A 20,429-nucleotide genomic window follows, 5' to 3' on the forward strand; every position below is an offset into this window, starting at 1 on the left:
CTGAGAAGATTCCATTGTGTTGAATGTGCAGTGACACCTTAGGGGAAATGCATCACACGGTTCCTAATGAAAGGAATGGACTGCCCATGTAATGTATGGACGTTCTGGGTCCTCCATAGATAGAGACACCCTTTGTAGCTACTACAATTGTGATAAAATAATAAAATAATGAATACTCACTTATTCATTCCCAATGCTTCCCAATGAGCCACTGCCTCAATTCTCCATGCTGGGCTTTGTTTGCTTGGCTGTGGTGATGATGTGTCCATATACTCCATGTGAACCCTATAGCCAATGCCTGGCCTCAGTGGTCATGTATCATATACAGCTAAGGACAATGATTGGCTGCGGCGGTGTCTGGTGTATATGGGCGCATCATCACATGGTGGTTTAAGCAATGGGGAATGAAATATGTGAGTCTACCACAATTACTGCGTGGGGGACATATTTTAATTATCCGGACACCCCCATTAAGCCAGTTTAAGGTGGGCCTTTTTGAATCATGTCACATAGCGCCTCTTATAAAGCTTAGCCTTCTCTGCATGCATGTTGGTACTTGCATTCCATGGATTCAATGGAGGCCATTTTGGCACCAAAAATTATAGAAAACCAAAGGGGGCCCAGCATGCATGTGGAACCTAGACCTCCTGAACTTCATGGTCACTGTCATGGCACATAACAGGTAGAATTTAGTGTTAGGTTCTCGTCTTACAGAGATCGCCTTGACGTGTGGCAGACGGGCCCAAATAATTTTGTACAAAATGTATTTGCCAAGCATCTCTAATTTATAAGCATATAATTAGCAATATAATAAATTTTTGTACTTTATTTGGTTTGCAGAGAGCTGTTGCATTGTATTTTTTACTTTGTGTTTTCAGCCACGGCGACGTGCACCTGCGCATTGGGATGTGCTGACTGACCCCCTTTTTCTTTGCACATAGCGCCTCTTGAGGAGTGATTTGCAAAGTGACAATGCCCACACACTTAAGAAACTTGACACAAGCCCACAGAATAGCTACATTATCTGAATGTTTTTTTTAAAATGAAAGATTGATTGCAGCCCTGTCTCTGTGAGAACACAATCGGTTTTCCCTACCTCCTTACACACCGTCAGTGACAGAAAATAAGATTGTTTTACCACTGGAATGCTATAAAGTACAGATTGTGTGAGGATACAAATCTTATGAGCCATTAAATCTGAATAGTACAACTGAGACAAAGACGCATTGTCCTTCAGGCACATTATGACCCTATGGTGAATTTAAGCTTAACTCTAAATGACAGTTAACTGAACAGTTGGAAGTCACAAAGGTGCCCCTTCACGGCATTAAAAAGGGGCAATGTAAAATAAAAATAAAAATATTAAAAAACTTACCAACTTACCTTTGAAATGTCCCACTGGTCCTGGGGCGCCACTCTGGTTTTACTGGTCCTGCAGATTTCACGTGGAGTTTATGCAAATGTGAGTGCTGAGGCCAGTGACTGGCTGCAGCGGTCATATAAAAGATGAGTGTGACATCATCACTAGAGGCACAGCATGGATTATGTAACAGAATGGCGGCGTGAGACCAGTGCAACATTTTAAAGATGAGTAAAGGTTTTTAGTTTTTTTTTACACAGCTCCTTTTAAGTATGCAGCTTGAGTACAGTTTTATATCAGAATGGAAGCATGTGTGTAATAACTTACTGTAGCATGTGATAACTTTGCAGGATTATATATAGGGTTAATCAGTTATAAGGCCTGCTGCAAACAAAAAACTAAATACTTTAGGATGCCTTCACAAATCGGCAGATTTTAGTTGCAGAAATTTTCTCCAATCAAAAATCATCTCTATTCATCTGCATGGGGTTGTTTTGGTGCGAAGCACATGGATTTCTGCAAGCCCCATTTAGATGAATAGACTGGATATTCAGTTCCAGACATGTATGCAACAAAATCTGACGACTGTGAAGTCTCCTTTATACTCAGGGAAATTTCCTGGTGGACCAATCCCCAGGCAGCTCAGCAAGTGGAATCAACCGATTCTATTCAGATTACAGAATGGGTTGATGGAGGCCATCTTGTATTTCCTGGAGAAACCCTTTAATACACTGACAGGGGTGAACTAACAGTGTAATAAATTAACCCATGCAGAAGCCAGCACAGTAACAAAAAAACAACAGTGTCCCTCCTTCCAGTCTGCCATAACTTCTGTCCTCCATATGTCCTCTCAGACATAGTGACAGACCCTCTGCCATCCTGCTTGCTCATAATTCCTAAGGCTGATAGGTTTCTCCTGATTCGTCCTCAACGGTGCCTGTTAAATAGGGATTGTTACTTCCCTATTTAAAACTTATATGTATGAGTGGACTTACAAGCTACAGTTAAGTAAAATTATTTAAACTCTCATGTTACAGTCAGCAAGTATGTGGTATGAGAAACACCATTAAAAATACGCCACAATTTCATATGTGTATTACATAGATAGATAATTAAATAAATATATATATATATATATATATATATATATATATGCATATATAGATATTTAAGGAGTTGTCTAAGGCTAGTTTCACCCAGCAACTACATCATCAGGAAGGCTTTTCCAACTGCCGGAGCAATGTCAGGGCCCATTGAATATAATTGTCATGCCCTGCTCAGGCTATGTGCGGAGGTCTGCCAGGTTAGCAGCATGTGTGTAACCTTTTGTTTTGTTTTGGAGTTGAGCTATATCTGCCTCCCTTCAGGTGCACTGGGTGGGGTCATTGGTTTGAGTTTAAATTACACCCATTCCCAGTGTCCTGTGCGGGTTATAGCTTCTGTCTGGCTCTGTGAAAGGAAGGAAGGAAGGAAGGATTTGCTATTCCTGCTCAGAAAAGATAAGTTGGTTTTTGTTTTCTTGGGGTTGGCTGTCTAGGCTGTTATAGAGACGCCTGCCCCCTCCAGGTTCTGAGCCAGCAGGCTGCCTCTATCCCCCTTTCACCATCTTAGGGATTTTAGGGAATTTTCAGCCCAGGCATGAGGACACGTTATTCCTACCTTCAGGGTCTGAACGTGGGCATAGAAGAATAGGGAGAGCTGGTAGGGATTTGTCAGGAGGTGACCTTGATCCCTAGCTTCTCGCCTAGACACTTGTTTGTTTATTTTCTGTGTATCTGGTATCCTGTCCGCCGTGACATTATAACCAGCCAATACTTTGACTGCCATTGCTCAGCGATTTTGAGATGGAGTCAATTGATGCGCTAGTTGATCACATGCAGGGATTATCCCTAGAGGTTGCGGATCTGCGTAAATTCGGTCACATGGTGTCAGAATGCTCTGACATCAGGTGCAATAGGAGGAAGTCAAATTTATGGGGAGCCTAAAGTCACTCTCACTGATAGATTTGCAGGGGGTGTGGATGACTTTATCCGCTTTAAAGAGTCATGCAAGTTGTATTTTCGTCTGCGTCCATCTTCGTCTGTTTATGAGAGTCAGAGGGTAGGGATAATCATTTCTCTGCTTAAAGGGGACGCGCAATCCTGGGCCTTTTCTCTGCCGTCCGGTTCTCTGGCCCTCCGGTCGGTGGAAGAATTTTTTAAAGCCTTGGGATTAATTTATGATGACCCAGATCGGGTCTCGATGGCGGAATCTAAATTGCGTAATTTATTACAAGGTGAACATACTGCAGAGGCGTACTGCGTTGAGTTTAGGAGATGGGCTACCGAGTCAGAGTGGAATGACCCCGCATTACGTAGTCAGTTTTGTCAGGGGTTATCTGAGAGATTGAAAGATGTCCTTGCTTTTCATGAGTACCCGGAAACATTGGAGAATGCTATGTCTTTGGCAGTACGGTTAGATAGACGTATTAGAGAGAGGTGTAAGGTTCCCTCCGCGCAAGGGATCCCTTCGGTGAGTGGTTTTGTCTCACCTGCTCCCCAGGGTGATATGACATGTAACTCTGGGGTAGGGGAGGAACCTATGCAGCTGGGTCAGGTATCTTTCCGTTCTGGTAGTAGGAACTTTAGGAGGTTGCATAAACTATGTTATTACTGTGGAAAAAGTGGGCATTTTATTTTTGCTTGTCCTTTTGTTAAACCGCATGTTGATAAGAAAGAATCACAAAGAGGTTTACTTAAAGAAAAAAAAAAAACATCCCTGACTCTTGGTAGTGTGAATGGAGTGGTGGAGCAAGCAGGTATGCAAGCTCCCTGTAATACTCATTTTCTCCTTCCAGCTATGGTGGCGCTAGACTCAAGAATTTTTTTTGTTGAAGTATTCATTGACTGTGGTGCTGGGGTAGACCTTATTGATTTTCTTTTCCTTCAAAATCTGGGTATAAGTACTTGCACTTTAGAAAGAGAGATTCCGGTTTTCGCAATAGATTCTTCCCCTCTTTCTCAAAGGAGTCTCACTCATATTGCTCATGGTATTCTGTTAAGGGTGGGTGATTCACATGTTGAGATTATGTCTTGTTTTGTCATGAAGGACTTGCCCGCTCCTATAGTCTTAGGGTTACCGTGGTTGACAAAACATAACCCAACTATAGATTGGCAAGCAAGACAGATCATTGGTTGGAGTGAATTTTGTTCGGATAATTGTCTTGGCACATCTATCTCTGGTGTGTCTACTACGGCTCTACCTCAGTATCTCTCAGATTTTGCGGATGTCTTTTCGGAGGGTGGCGCTCAGGAATTGCCCCCTCATCGTGACTATGATTGTCCAGTTAATCTCATCCCAGGGGCTAAGTTGCCAAAGACTCGGCTTTACAATCTTTCTCAACCTGAAAGAGAGGTCATGCGGAAGTATATTGCCGAGAGTTTGGCAAAAGGTCATATTAGGCCATCTAAGTCTCCGGTGGCAGTGGGTTTATTCTTTGTAAAGAAAAAGGATGGATCGCTGAGACCTTGTTTGGATTTCTGGGAATTGAACCGTATTACGGTCCGTGATCTGTATCCCCTTCCTTTGATCTCCGATCTTTTTGATCAGATTGTTGGAGCCAAGGTGTTCTCCAAGTTGGATTTAAGAGGGGCCTACAATCTGATCAGAATCAAGGAAGGGGATGAGTGGAAAATGGCCTTCAACATGCACGAGGGTCATTTCGAGAATCTGGTTATGCCTTTTGGGTTAACTAACGCTCCAGCGGTATTTCAGCGATTCGTCAATGACATTTTCCATCATTTTGTGGGGAGGTTCGTGGTAGTTTACTTGGATGACATTTTAATTTACTCTCCTGATCTGAAGACCCATCAGGATCACGTGAGACAGGTTCTGACGATCCTTCGGGAGAATAAATTATATGCCAAATTGGAGAAATGTGTGTTTTCTATGCAGGAGCTTCAGTTTCTGGGATATCTGCTTTCTGACTCTGGTTTTCGTATGGACCCCGAAAAGGTCCGGGCGGTTCTGGAATTGGACCGACTGGAGAATCAGAAAGCTTTGATGCGGTTTTTGGGGTTTACTAATTATTATATAAAATTTATCTTGAACTATTCTACCATTGTAAAACCTCTGACCGATATGACTAAGAAGGGCGCCAACGTCTCTGTCTGGTCGGATGAGGCATTGCAGGCCTTTTCGGCTATTAAGGAATGTTTTGCGTCTGCTCTCATTCTGGTGCAGCCCGATGTGTCTCAGCCATTCGTGGTGGAGGTTGATGCATCAGAAGTGGGGGTTGGAGCAGTGCTGTCGCAGGGTTCATCTCCTGGCAAATGGGTTCCGTGTGCTTTTTTTTCCAAGAAGCTCTCGGTCGCCGAGAGGAATTATGATGTAGGAGATAGGGAATTGCTGGCCATCAAATTGGCCTTTGAGGAATGGCGTCACTGGTTGGAGGGGGCGTCTCACCCCGTTACAGTATATACGGATCATAAGAATTTGGCTTACCTGCAATCTGCCAAGCATCTGAATCCTAGACAGGCCAGATGGTCACTGTTCTTTACCAGGTTCAATTTTGTGGTTACTTTTCGCCCGGGGGTTAAAAACGTCAAGGCAGATGCGTTGTCTCGCAGTTTTTCTGGGGGATGTGATTCAGAGGATCCTGCTCCAATTTTGGCTGATGGGGTGGTGGTCTCCGCTCTGTATCCCGAATTGGAGATGGAGGTGTTGGGAGTCCAGGAGGGGGCTCCTGGTTCTTGTCCCCCAGGGAGGTTGTTTGTTCCTGATGGACTGCGATACAAGGTATTCAAGGAACATCACGATACTGTCCTTGCTGGACATCCTGGTGGTAAGTCCACCTTTGATCTTGTGTCCCGGAGGTTCTGGTGGCCCGGGTTACGTAAGAGTATTGAGGATTACGTAGCAGCTTGTGAAACCTGTGCACGGTCAAAGGTTGCTCATACTCGACCTGCTGGTTCACTTCTTCCTTTGTCTATTCCGTCTCGTCCTTGGACGCACTTGTCTATGGACTTTATTACGGATCTGCCGAGTTCCTCCAGGAAAACAGTAATTTTGGTGGTTGTTGACCGTTTTAGTAAAATGGCTCACTTTGTATCGTTAGCCAGTCTGCCCAATGCCAAGACTCTTGCTCCGATTTTTGTTGATAATATCATGAAATTGCATGGCATTCCTTCAGATGTGGTTTCTGATAGGGGCACGCAGTTTGTCTCCAGGTTTTGGAAGGCGTTCTGCTCTCGGCTTGGCATTCAACTTTCGTTCTCTTCGGCTTTTCATCCGCAGTCGAATGGGCAGACAGCGCGTACTAATCAAAACCTGGAGACCTACTTGAGGTGCTTTGTGGCTGAGAATCAGGAGGACTGGTCCTCATTCTTGTCCCTAGCAGAGTTTGCTTTGAATAACCGTAGGCAGGAGTCCACGGGTAAGTCACCATTTTTTGGCGCATACGGTTTTCTCAGTTTGGTACCTTTTCTGGGACTAGTTCGTCTGGGATGCCAGAGGAGGAGAGATTTTCTTCTGCCTTGTCTTCTATCTGGCGGAGGACCCAAGTAAATTTGGAGAAGATGGGTGAGAGGTATAAGCGAATGGCTGACAAGAGACGTATGACTGGTCCGGACCTGTGTGTGGGTGATCTGGTGTGGTTATCTACTAAAAATATTAAACTGAGAGTACCATCTTGGAAACTGGGTCCAAGATTTATTGGACCTTACAAAATATCTGGATCTTCCGCAGACTTGGAGGATCCATGATGTGTTCCACAAGTCTTTACTGAATAAATATGTGAAACCGGTGGAACCATTGCCATTGCCTCCTCCCCCTGTTCTGGTTGATGGAAATTTAGAGTTCGAGATCTCCAGGGTTCTCAACTCAAAAGTTCTTTGGGGTTCCCTTCAGTACCTGGTACACTGGACGGGATACGGCCCTGAGGAAAGGATGTGGGTTCCGGCTCTGGATGTTAGTGCCAGCCGACTGGTGAGGCCTTTTCACAGATCCCACCCGGATAAGGTTGGGCCGGGGTGTCCGGAGGTCACCCGTAGAAGGGGGGGTACTGTCATGCCCTGCTCAGGCTATGTGCGGAGGTCTGCCAGGTTAGCAGCACGTGTGTAACCTTTTGTTTTGTTTTGGAGTTGTGCTATATCCGCCTCCCTTCAGGTGCACTGGGTGGGGTCATTGGTTTGAGTTTAAATTACACCCACTCCCAGTGTCCTGTGCGGGTTATAGCTTCTGTCTGGCTCTGTGAAAGGAAGGACGGAAGGCAGGATTTGCTGTTCCTGCTCAGAAAAGATAAGTTGGTTTTTGTTTTCTTGTGGTTGGCTGTCTAGGCTGTTAGAGAGACGCCTGCCCCCTCCAGGTTCTGAGCGAGCAGGCTGCCTCTATCCCCCTTTCACCATCTTAGGGATTTTAGGGAATTTTCAGCCCAGGCACGAGGACACGTTATTCCTACCTTCAGGGTCTGAACGTGGGCATAGACGAATAGGGAGAGCTGGTAGGGATTTGTCAGGAGGTGACCTTGATCCCTAGCTTCTCGCCTAGACACTTGTTTGTTTATTTTCTGTGTATCTGGTGTCCTGTCTGCCGTGACAATAATGGGACCAGCCTGTTTCCGGAATTAGTACCAATATTCGGCCGGACAAATACTGTACCACTGCAAACAGCAGTTTTTGGCGGGACTAATGGCGGGAAAAGGTTGGATCCCTGCTGAGTCCCATTATAGTCAATGGGCTCCGGAGGGGGAAAGGTAGTATCCACCTATGCCGTATACTCTAATCTCTGAAGGCTGTTCCTCTGCCAGAACAGCCTTCTGGACGATGTAAGCGCTAGTGTGGAACTAGCCTAAGCGAAAAAAAATGGAAAAAGGCTGGACAGATGTTAAAGGGGTTGTCCGGGTTCAGAGCTGAACCCTTACATATCGCCTTCTTCTCCAACTTAGCCCCTCTGACATGAGCATCAGAGCATTTCAGGCCAAGGGCTTTTTTGTTTATATTTTTACACTGCTTGGCGGAGGCTTCTGCCTAGCGTTGTTCCCGGTGACGTCACCGACACTGATGGGCGGGCTTTAGCGGAGCATGGGGATAAAGCTGATCAGTTCTTTTCCGGTATTGAGCCCCTAGGACGGAACTCGGTGCCGGAAAAGAAAAATGCAAGTGTGAAAGTACCCTAACTTTGGTTATGAGAGAGCAATGCCATAAGAAGTATAGAAAATCAGTCACAACGTATCACTGCATATCAACGGCATGAAATAAATAAAATAAGATACAACAGCACAACATAAGGCATATGGTACAACCCACTCACAGCAAACTGGCATACCAAGCTAATATTAATATTATCAAACAGCTCAATAAATATTGATCTACATCTTCAAATGACTCCAGACTTGCCAAATACCTACATGAATTATGTTAAAGGGGTTTTCCAAGTTTTTTATTTATGTATGTAATAGGTGGGGGGATTTATACCTGGCACCACCGACAATCATCTGTTTGAAGAGACCGCGGTGCTCTGGTGTGAGCCATAGCCTCCTCGCAGCTTACCAAGCACAGTGCTGTCCATTGTATAACAGCTATGCTTGGTATCGCTCACTTCAATTGGGCCATGTGACCGATGAACGTGATGTCGCTGGCCTAGAAAAAGTCTGCGATGCTCACTGCCTCTTTAAACTGCTAATTGGCTGGGATGCTGGGAGTCAGACCCCCACCGATCACATACTGATGACCTATACAGAGGATAGGTCATCAGTATAAAACACTTAGGAAACCCCTTTAACTTGATTGATGAAAAAGTATATACGGCAATGATGCTTAGACAGTTTTCAAAAATTGTACAGGTAAAGTCAAATATTACATGGTAGTGTGTTATACAGTATATTGAATGGCTGACTTGCATGCATCAATTTAGATTTGTTTATGTGTATGTTTTCTCTATGTTCAAGACTATACTGACACAATGTAACCTCTGTCTTTAGTGCCTTTCACATCTTTGTAAATGGTGTAGGATCTGTTTGCCATAGGCACCATAGAGGTAGACCATACATCAGCTTGGAGACACTCTGAGTGACTAGAACTTGTGCATGAACCCCCTTTCCAGAGGAATTAAACTGTTAGCAAGCATGGGGTGGTAATTCGGCCCATGGATGATGACGAGTAAGGGTACAGTCACATGGGGTGGTAATTCGGCTTGCAGTTTTGGAAGCCAAGACCAGGAGTGAATTCAAAAAAGAAGAGACATTATATCAGTCCTTTATATTTTCTCTTTTAAGATCCACTTCTGATTTTGGCTTCCAAAACTACACACTGGCCGCGTGGTCCTACTCTTCTGTCCTGGATGACACACCCATGGGCACAGTATGATCTTCTCTATGGGGCCTCCTCTATTCTATACACGCTGCCTGCAACATATGTAACTTATGCAAAATATTACATCTTCCCTCTGTGTTTACTAGGCACCTGAATATGCTCAGATCTTTGCATAGCAACAAGAGCTGTAGTTAATGAGTACCTACAAATCACGTCTCTGCTCATGTGGGAAGTGTGGGATTGCTTGTCAATCAGATAAAGGACTTGGGGGCATACTGATGATGTGCCACCAGTACTTCTTCCCCCAGGAAGGTGGCGGCCCTCTGGGGAAATAACTGCTAGTGGATACAATATTTCAATGTATTTTCAACATCTTTTTCAGCCCTGTCAATGCAGAAATGGATATGGATATTGGCCTTTCATTTCAGTATAAAATAAACTGTAGAATGTAGCAGAATGTAGAATAGTACGAAGAATAATTGCATTCATTGCTTTTCTTTCTTTGAACATTGCTGTGCTTATATAATTATAAATCCCCTACCGTTTTCAAGAGATCTTGCAACTGCCAGCACCAGGTACTTGTGATAGACCGCTACTTATATGGATCTCTATTACAGACATTTCTCGAGAAGAGCAGTGACATCTGAGTCATCCCAAGCTATTATGGGCTTCCCCAGAATACCGCAGCTCTGTGAAATCTATATATAGCACCCCAGATACCTAGGGAATTGCGAGGATCCATAGAAATGTAATGTAGCTTTTACAGCAGTAGTATGCAGGTTACTTTGCAGAATGTATGCAGCGACCGAGATAAACAAGGTTCAGGAAAACAGTAACTGATACCTGATGTTCACAATCAAAAATATACCTGTGGCTTTCAAAATTTACAGTGCAGCTTGCAATCTCATTTCTATTGGTTTCGGTCTAATAAATGATGGTATCAGGTGGAGACGAGTGAAATTCCCAAAATTAGTTTCAGGTCTGATTTGGCTGATATGGCCATCAGATGCGATTCAGTCCTAATCAAAAGTGCCCCAACTGCCCTGAACATGCGTGTATCACAATCTGAGGTCTCCCAGGACTGTATCCAACCTCTTTCAAGCTCTCTAACACAACATGTCAGTGACACATATGGCTATGGGTAAACGCATGGTAGCCCCTCGTAACAAACAGCCTATTTTTTTTATTTTTTTTTAAGGAATAAAAAATGGTCCACAAATTATTGCTTTTTTGGTGGCAGATGCTATCTTCGTCCTCTGATTTGTAAAATGGTGATGAGAGATTCATGCGGGATGAATCACGAACGTTTCGGATTAGCCAAAATTAGAATCTTTTGAGAAATTCATAATGAATTGGATTTATTTAGAATTGATTCACTCATTTCAAGCATCAGGTTATGGGGGAAGGGGGGAATAGTTCAACTAATTCATCCCATTGAATCATAGAAGTACTACATAATACAGGTCAGCATGCTAACCCTGGACTGGACAGACACAAAGCGGGGACCATCCCTCCATAGAAGATCCTTTTCCAATATCAGGGAGAAGCAGAGAGATAATGACGAACACCAGGAACATAAGGAAAAATAACCTTCGTCGGGCGGCATATTTTAGGAAATGCAATAATAGAACGTCACCATGGCAACAAAGAGTCAATCCAATAGACTTGACACATCTAGAGTTGATTAATCTCCGGAATGATATTAACAACGTAAAGAAATCAATGACCTTGTCTATGTTTCCTATATGCAGAACACATGAATGCACTCCTGTAACCATAAACTGCTAGACGTGCAGATATACAGTTAATAAAAAGGTCGGAGCGAGAATGGCTTCCTCTCGTTAGATCACTTTCATTCTGTCCCGGATTACAATGTCAGGTTGACGGAGAAAATAAAAATCTGCGTGGATTATCCTACTTTTATGGAGAGGACCAACGATTATTTACATGATGAATATACGGGAGGAGGGGGGTAGGAAAAGCTTAACACTGTCAATGGTTATGTAAGCTTCCCCACAGATTTCCTCTTACTGGCACAACAAATAAGCGTATCTGCATATACTACATTGAGCTGATTACATATCAAGAATATCTTGAGAATCTCTATTAAAAGCCACATTGAAGGCTTGCCCAGACTTAATGGAGACATAAAGAAGAGCTCATGTGAAAAAACATGAAACTCTCATCTTACAAATGATGTTATCAGTAGCAGACACACCATTACACCAAGGTACATATTACTATTATTATTTTTCATAAATACATTTTATATGTGACACTTATTCATTTCTTATTCTATTGCCCTAGGGATCACAGGTCACAGTTTCTCTTATACATAGCTCCACATCTCCTGTCCCTTCTCCGTATGGCTTGATAGAATTCTGGTATCATGCGGCCACAGCTAGAGGGGAGAAACCAGCAATGGATTTATCCAGGTTCTATTAAAAATAGAATTTTGTGTAGTAGAGTTCACTATGATTATATAGAGCTCATTGTGGGATTTGCCATGAAGTGTAATGAGTTAGCAATTAGTGATAAGAAAATGTATTGAAATCCAATTTGGGTTCGATATGGCTGAATCAGTCGGGTGATTTGATGGGGTCCAAATAAGTTTGATTTGACTCAAAAGTGCTCCAATTGCCAGGAAAAGTTGTACATGGCATTCTTGGTTCTTGTAGGGCTGTATAGTAATCTTAAAGTGACAGCAGTCAGGGGTAAAAACATGGCTACCGGTGGTAACAAACCGCCTCTTTAAAAACAAACTGACCTGTCTGATTTTTTATGTTTTATCTTAAACGGTCTAAAATATCTTTGCTTTTTGGCGGCAAATGCCTGCCAGTTGGTATACACACACCTCATGGGGTCATGTGGACCTCCTCCTTCATCTTTCCTGTCTTTTGATCTTGTGCCAAAAATTCAGAAAATGTGGGTAGAATTTAACTAGTTTATAATCGATTTTTTTATTTGGGTAGAATTTAACTAGTTTAGAATCGATTCGTTATTCGCATTAGCTGTGATTATCTACAGGAGTCCAGTTATACCGACGGAGTCACCATATCCAAATGACAGATTCCGACTTAGGGTTATTTTACATGGGCATATTTTCTACCCATCAGTGAGCAATGAGGACAATATAGCATGTCGATAGTCACTTGTTAAATTAGTATGGGACAGACGATCTTTAATACCAGGTCAGACCGCGGGGTCCCTTAGGAGAAGCTGGAAAATGGGTTAGTACTACCAGGCTTGAAGAAAAGTGGATGCCCTGGCCAGTGTCATCTACTGGGAACACCGGAGCAGTAGAAAGGAAAATGCTCTGGGAAAATGTAACAAGCTACAGGAGACCTAGATTTAAGGCATTTGTGGCCTAGAGGCCTGAGTATTTTTCATGGACCAACAAGCTTGGGAAGGAATATGCCTCTACATGACAACCAACATGCTTAATGTGCCTTTCAGAGATGGGAACCACCGAGTCCATTGCCCTCTTTTGCCTAAAGTAAACTCCAAGCTGTCTGCCATGTGGACAGTGTTACTGTAATGTTTTAAAGTGCTGTGCCTGCACCCATTCTATACCTCTTGGCGTAGTCGGCAGGATGGCACAACCAACCACAGATGGAGAGGCACCTCATAGCCTGAGACAAATCAAAACAATAACAGTCACTGGATCACCTTAAAGCGTCATAGTTCATGAGGCTCCCAAACTCATGTCCATATAATTCAAAGAAACTGCAACAGGACACTTGTATTTTCTTTGTACCTCATGGACTAAGGACTGTTGCTCTAGTTGAAATGCCGAATTTGTGAAGATGTGCTGAAGAGTTGGGCAGCACTGCATCTCCAGTATCCTCCTGCTCCAGGAGGGGGTACTGACAGCAAAAGGTACCCCTCAAAACACTGGGGATTTGCGTATGCATAACGATGATCAAGGTGAAAATAAACAGCATACATCATAGGAGATCAGTATGCTGTATAGTAATGCATGTTACATAATGCAGTAGGTAGAAGAACGGAGGGGGTTACTATGTATCTATGTGTCCACTGCAACGGCCGATTGTCTAAGGGGCCTTTTACGTGGGCCAATGACAGAGGATTAGATGAATGTTTAATCGCCCAGAAAACAAGCAAATGCTCATTTGTCAGGTGATCTTTTATATGGCAGCACATCACCCTGTGTAATGAGGTGTCAGCTAATTAGGGATTGGTTGGATTTGAACATAGGACAAGGCACCAGTGCTAACCACCAGTGCCTGTTTGGGGCAAAGAGACTAGAATTATCCATCACCCCCAATAGCCATTTATGTGGTGTTTTTGGGCTTGTCATAAGACATCATGAAAGTAATGAGTTTTTTTTAGAAGCATTTTTTAGGCCATTTTTCGTCAGAGATATTTGACATGCATTTTTGGGGGCCTGGATTGTTTTATTGCATAGTCGTTTTATTGCATAGTCGTGCCCCCTTCTCTTCCTTCTCAATCTTGGCTTCCGCTTGGTTTTCATCTGATTGTTCTGTTCAGTACCCTACAGTAGGCATCTTTCTGGCCTCATCTTCTCACCCTGCCTTACTCTGGCCCAGTTATATCATTGTAGCTTGCTCCTTTGACTATGCCAGCCCCGAGCTCTGTTCCCTTCTGTCATCCACAGCTCAGTCTTTGTCCTATCTATTCACATAGTGTCACTTTACCCTGCTAACAGAGCTGACGCTGTTCATTCCTGTTCATCCCCAGATGTGACATCTCCTCCCTGAGTCTTTTCTATCAGTCATCCACACAGCCTCCAGCGACCCATCTTTCCTGATCTGTCACACCTAGCCATCTCAGCTCCTACTCAGCTTCTCCATCTGTTTTCTCCCAGCCTGTGGCTATGTTTTCCATTATCATGGTGCTAGCACTTAGTGCTGCTTTCTATCTGCCATCTGCAGTTGCCTGCCACCCAACTTTCCTGAGTGCACTACTGAGCTTTCCTTACTCCCAACCCCTAAATGTGGTGGCACTGCCCGTTCTCTGCTCTGCTCCAGACTATTTACTGCTCCAGCCCATCAATCATCCTCCCAGTAGTAACTGGTTTTCTTATGGCAGCAGCCAATAGCTTTTTAGGACCAGCTCTGGTCTCCTTTGTTTATTTAGTTTCCTAGGCAACCAACCACTATACTAGACGCATGGATACATAGTAACCCCTTCCTGTCTCATTCTCCTACTGCGTTATTACTATACATTATTACATTATACTGATCTTCTGTGATGTAAACTGATTGCTTTCACAATCCCAATGTTTCTCTGCCTATTAGTCCTGTCTGACTCTGGTCACTTTCGGTGTTTTTCGTATATATAAACCACTTGATTGACTCTGTGCCTTGAAACGCCTTACTTTACAGATCAATAAATATGCAGTCTTCAATACTTCTGGATTTTGTCTACTGTCATTAAACAAAAAGGGAACGTCCGTCTTGAATTTTTCTTTATTTCCCATGATTGAAGGCTATCTGAATCCACCGACAACCCAGTGAACGTGGCTGTACCCTGACGTGACTGGTGTCCAACACACAACCATAATAGGTGAACAAGATCCCACCATGTTTCCATCCTTCCCTATAAGTATATTGCCGTCTCACACTAAGAGGCCCTCTGCCTATGTTTCATACAAAATGAACATCATGGGCAGTAAGATATGTTATAGTAGTCTTTCCTGCCAGGACACTGAAGACCCCCAACAATCCCAAGAACAGAGGATCCCATGTCTCCTGTCTGAATGGAGCTGTGGTGTGCATGTCCTTCATCTTCTCCATTGACTTCAGTGGGACTAAGACTAGTTTATATGTCATTTCTAAAACAAAACTATGGAGCGCTATCTACATCAGTCCCATCGATGTGAGTGGAAAAGTGGACCAGCATGCGCACTACTGCTCCATACAGAGAAATGACGCGGGGACCCCCAGAGATCTGACATTTATCACCTGCCCCATGGATAGGGGATAAATGCTGTTCAATCGATAACCCAAATAAAGGGGTTGTGAACCTCTGGGGGAGGGAAGGGGTTGGGAACTAGTGAAGAGAAGCATACTTAACTGGCTTCTTCTCTCCCGGGCCTCGGGTGCTCTGCTTCGTTCCTGGAATGTAAACTTCGGCACTGCTGCAGCCAATCGCTGGCCGCAACAGTGACCAAATGTTCACGTTATGCAAGGGAAGCAGGATGCTGCTGTGGCCAATGATTGGCTGCAGGAGCTTCAAAATGGAAGTTTACATCCTGGGGAAGCAGATAAGTATGCCCGGGGGGGGGGGGGGGGGGGGGGGGTTACATAAACCTGGAGTAAAAAACATTTTTCTCTTGATTTCTAGATTTCATAGTGTACACTTAATTAGAACCAATAACATTACATCCATTATTATGCAGAATGACATATATTCATCATCATCTACAGGTCATACAACATGCATGGAGAATCTGGACCCTGACTGTAGTGATGGCCAATTACTTGCCTGATCCCATCACATTACCAGGTTTTAGAGGAAAGCCAGATCCTATCCTTATAATCCACAGGGTCTCCCTGAGGATAAATATGGGTCCTGTAACCCTTTCCCTGATTTATAGTCATTCTATAAGCATGAAGGTATGCCATATATAAAGCGAGCAGATCCCAGTGTGACATAGGCTTCTGCAGTAGTGCTGTGATGGCGGCAGTGAGGAGCTCAGTATAGGCTATAGGGGTTTGCTCTGCCTCCGTCAGACTGTGTACATAGGGCGAATGTGTGCGGACAGGGCACATGGATGCAGTGCTGCAGCAGCTCTCCATGGTCCTGAGCTGGATCCCATCCACATGGAGCGATAGTACGCAGTAGCACACCACACGCAGCAGATTGCCTCCTTATTGAGCCTCATACACACTACTCCTTCCAGTGTAATATTAGATCATGCTATCAGCTCCATCGCTCTGCAGGAAGAGCACCTTACCGGCAGCTGTGAAGAGCAGGAGGCAGAGGACAGGGAAGCAGCAGCTCCTCTGCTTAGTGATGCTGGCTGCCACCTTCATAGCAGCATCTTCCAGGAGACACTTTGGCGGTGTTCAGGATGCCTGCTTGGCTACGGGCACAGCTCCGTTCTATGCTAGGCTCCAGGCAGCTGCTCTCTGCTTGCTGGACCACGTGTGCCTCAGCGACCACTCACAAGCAGAGCGGAGGAAGCTTCTGCTCACCACAGGGCGGCCAGCGTTTCCCTGCCAAGGGCTTCCAAAGCTCAGTGCTCCCGGGGGGGACTGGACTAATGGATTTCCGGTGCACTGCTCTCCTTTCTGTACCGGCACCTCAGCAGTTACTGTGCACTAGGCAGGACTGTGCAGTGGAGTCCTTGAATTATCTTCTGTCAAGTTTGTAAAAGACTATTCATCTGTTTTCTTCATGTCTTCAATGCCTTACACAGGACTACTGCTAATGTCTCCTAATGTGTGTCTGAATCAGGCAGGAGGAGAGCAGCTCTGGTACTAAGAACATGGGCAGTCATGGAGAACATCCTCACACATTACTTATGTGCTCACTTATTGGGGGAGATTTAGCAGAACTGGTGTGAAAAAAACTAGCTTAGTTGCCCATAGCAACCAAGCAGATTCCACCTTTCATTTTCCGAAGGAGCTCTGAAAAAAGGGTTAACGTGCTGTGATATTAAATAATAATGGCCTAGACATGCTGGGAGTTGTAGTCTTTTCATCTTATACCTCCTCCTGTGATGTGCTCTGATATTATATAATAATGGCCTAGACATGCTGGGAGTTGTAGTCTTATCATCTTATACCCCCTCCTATAATTTGCTTGGATATTACATAATAATGGCCTAGTAATGCTGGGAGTTGTAGTCCCCTCCTCTTATACCTGCTCTTGTAACGCGCTCCGATATTAAATAATAATGGCCTAGACATGCTGGGAGTTGTAGTCCCCTTCTCTTATACCTCCTCTAACGTGCTCTGATATTAAATAACAATGGCCTAGACATGCTGGGAGTTGTAGTCCTTTCCTCTTATACCTACTTTTGTATCGTGCTCTGATAATAAATAACAATGGCCTAGACATGCTGGGAGTTGTAGTCCTCTCCTCTTATACCTACTTTTGTAACGTGCTCTGATATTAAATAATAATGGCCTAGACATGCTGGGAGTAGGGTTGCCACCCAGCTGGTAACTCACTGGCCGATCCATTAATTTAGTGCCCCTGCCGGTGACGGTAATTTTTTTCCTATAAGGACTGTTACTACAATGGAAGCGCTCATTAGTACTTGAAACTGAATTCCGCTTCATTTCCGACTAGTACCTCAGAACTGAAGCTGATTTCGGTTTCAAGTTTTAAAGTGGTTTTTACTTTAAAAATCAGTTACCAAAGTTATTCAACTAAGTCACGTGCGACTTCGCAAATAACTTACTTCTGCTCATCAGAGCCCATACATTCTAATACTGTATGGAGACGGATCTCCGTACAGTATTATTCCAAAGTTTTGAACGAAGTGGCTTCGGATGTAACATCAGAAGCTCGCTTTGCTCAACACTAATCAGCACCTAGCCTCAGTTTTTTTGGCGCAGGTATTTTTTTTTGTCATCTTTTTTAATTGCAGTAAATTTTTAAACTGCAGTGTCTGCACAGACGCACCAAGTTCTGCAAAGCTGAGCACCAGTCACTACCATATGTGCTCAGTGTTTGTATGGGAAAAAAATTGTACTTAGTGATTGTATGTTGATGGCGGCTGTGGGAGGGAGTGATGCTATTTACATGGAACTGAATTTTGAGGGGGTGATGTTATTTACGTGGGACTCCATGTTGAAGGCGGCTGGGGGAGGGTGTAATGTTATTTACATGGGACTGAATGTTGAGAGGATGGGTGATGTTATTTACATGGAACTGAATGTTGGGGGATAATGTTATTTACATGGGACTGTATGTTGAAGGCGGCTGGGGAGGGGGTGATGTTATTTACGTGGGACTGTATATTGGAGGGGGCAGGAGAGATGGTGTGATGTTATTTACATGGGACTGTATTTTGGAGGGGGCTGTAGATAGAGAGGGATGTTATTTCCATGGCACTGTATATTTGAGGGGGCAGGGGAGATGGTGTGATGTTATTTATATGGGACTCTATAGAGGCAGGAGGAAATAGTGTTATTTACATGGGACTGTATGGTGGAGGGGCTGAAGAATTATAATTTCTGAGGACACTAAACGGAGGAATATAACTACAGGGGCACTACAGGCGGCATTATAAATACTGGGGGCACTTCAGGGAGAGCATTATAACAGTAGGGAGCATTATAAATACTTGGGGCACTGTGGGGGCATTTAAAATCCAGGGGACATTAGGCGTTCTTATTACTACTGGGGCTCTATAGGAGGGACTTATAGATCTGCATTCTTTCTATTACTATGGGGGGGGCCTTATTACTACTGAGGGGTCTGTAGAGAGCTTTATTACCACTAGGGGAACAATAGGGGGGGCTTATTACTATTGAGGGGTCTGTAGAGAGCTTAATTACCACTGGAGGAACAATAGGGGGGCCTTACTTCTACTAGGGGCTCTGTAAGGGCATTATTAATACTGGAGGGCTCTTCTACTAATGGAGGCACTCTTTGGGGGCATTATCACTGTTGGGGGCACTGTAGGGGGCAGTATTACTAATGAGGGCATTCCAGAAGGGAATTACTATTGGTGGGACTATGAGGAGCACTATTACTATGGGGGGCACTCATTTTTCTTCAGAATAGTATTTGGGGGTACAGAAATGTGAGGAAGCTAAGATGTCTGTGCGTCACACTCTGCAGAGACGAGGCAGCTGAGAGAAGTGTCCGGACTGAATGGAGAAGATGATGACAGAGAAGATCTACATCAGAGGAGACGTCACCTGGAGGCCCTGGATGTGAGAGCTATGTGCTGCTGTATAGCAAGTACAGTAAAATGTCTTCATTGCTAGTGTTTGCGGGGGCGGGGCGGCAGTTGGTCGACTTAGGCTACTTTCACACTAGTGTTTTTTGCAGATCCGTCATGGATCTGCAAAAACGATTCCAATACAATAATACAACCGCATGTATCCGTCATGAACGGATCCGGTTGTATTATGTCTTCTAGAGCCATGACTGATCCGTCTTGAACACAATTGAAAGTCAATGGAGACGGATCCGTTTTCTATTGTGTCAGAGAAAACGGATCCGTCCCCATTGTCTTACATTGTGTGCCAGGACGGATCCGTTCGGCTCCGCTTCGTCAGGCGGACAGCAAAACGCTGCAAGCAGCGTTTTGCTGTCCGCCTCCAGAGCGGAATGGAGACTGTTTGGAGCCAAACTGATGCATTCTGAGCGGATCCTTTTCCATTCAGAATGCATTAGGGCAAAACTGATCCATTTTGGACCGCTTGTGAGAACTCAACGGATATCACAAACGGAAAGCTAAAACGCCAGTGTAAAAGTAGCCTTAGAGAATTGGGCTATATGCATTAGGGCTTGGGCCCTGTATCTTTTGATACCCTAGCAACGCCCCTGATTCAGGATTTTTTCTGTGCATTTTCCTTATTTCACATGATTGAAAGCCATTTGAATCCACCGACAACCCAGTGAACGTGGCTGCACCCTGAAGTGTTCCATCGCACAACCAAAATAGGTGAGCAAGATCCCACCATGTTTCCATCCTTCCCTATAAGTATATTGCCGTCTCACACTAAGAGGCCCTCTGCCTATGTTTCATACAAAATGAACATCATGGGCAGTAAGATATGTTATAGTAGTCTTTCCTGCCAGGACACTGGGTACCCGACTGTTGGCAC

General features: G+C 44.2%; 1 protein-coding gene across 1 annotated transcript in view; it reads right to left on the reverse strand.

The window, feature by feature from the left end:
• The window catches only part of PTPRR (protein tyrosine phosphatase receptor type R), a 180,944-nt gene extending 164,213 nt beyond the window's left edge, over positions 1-16,731 (reverse strand). Inside the window, exon 1 of the mRNA XM_040409908.1 lies at positions 16,592-16,731. Coding sequence (XP_040265842.1) covers positions 16,592-16,670 — 79 coding nt within the window. The 5' untranslated portion in view covers positions 16,671-16,731. The remainder of the gene's footprint in view (positions 1-16,591) is intronic.
• Positions 16,732-20,429: the final 3,698 nt, after the last annotated feature.

The sequence above is a fragment of the Bufo bufo genome, chromosome 1 (genome assembly GCF_905171765.1).
Source record: "Bufo bufo chromosome 1, aBufBuf1.1, whole genome shotgun sequence".
NCBI lineage: Eukaryota > Metazoa > Chordata > Amphibia > Anura > Bufonidae > Bufo > Bufo bufo.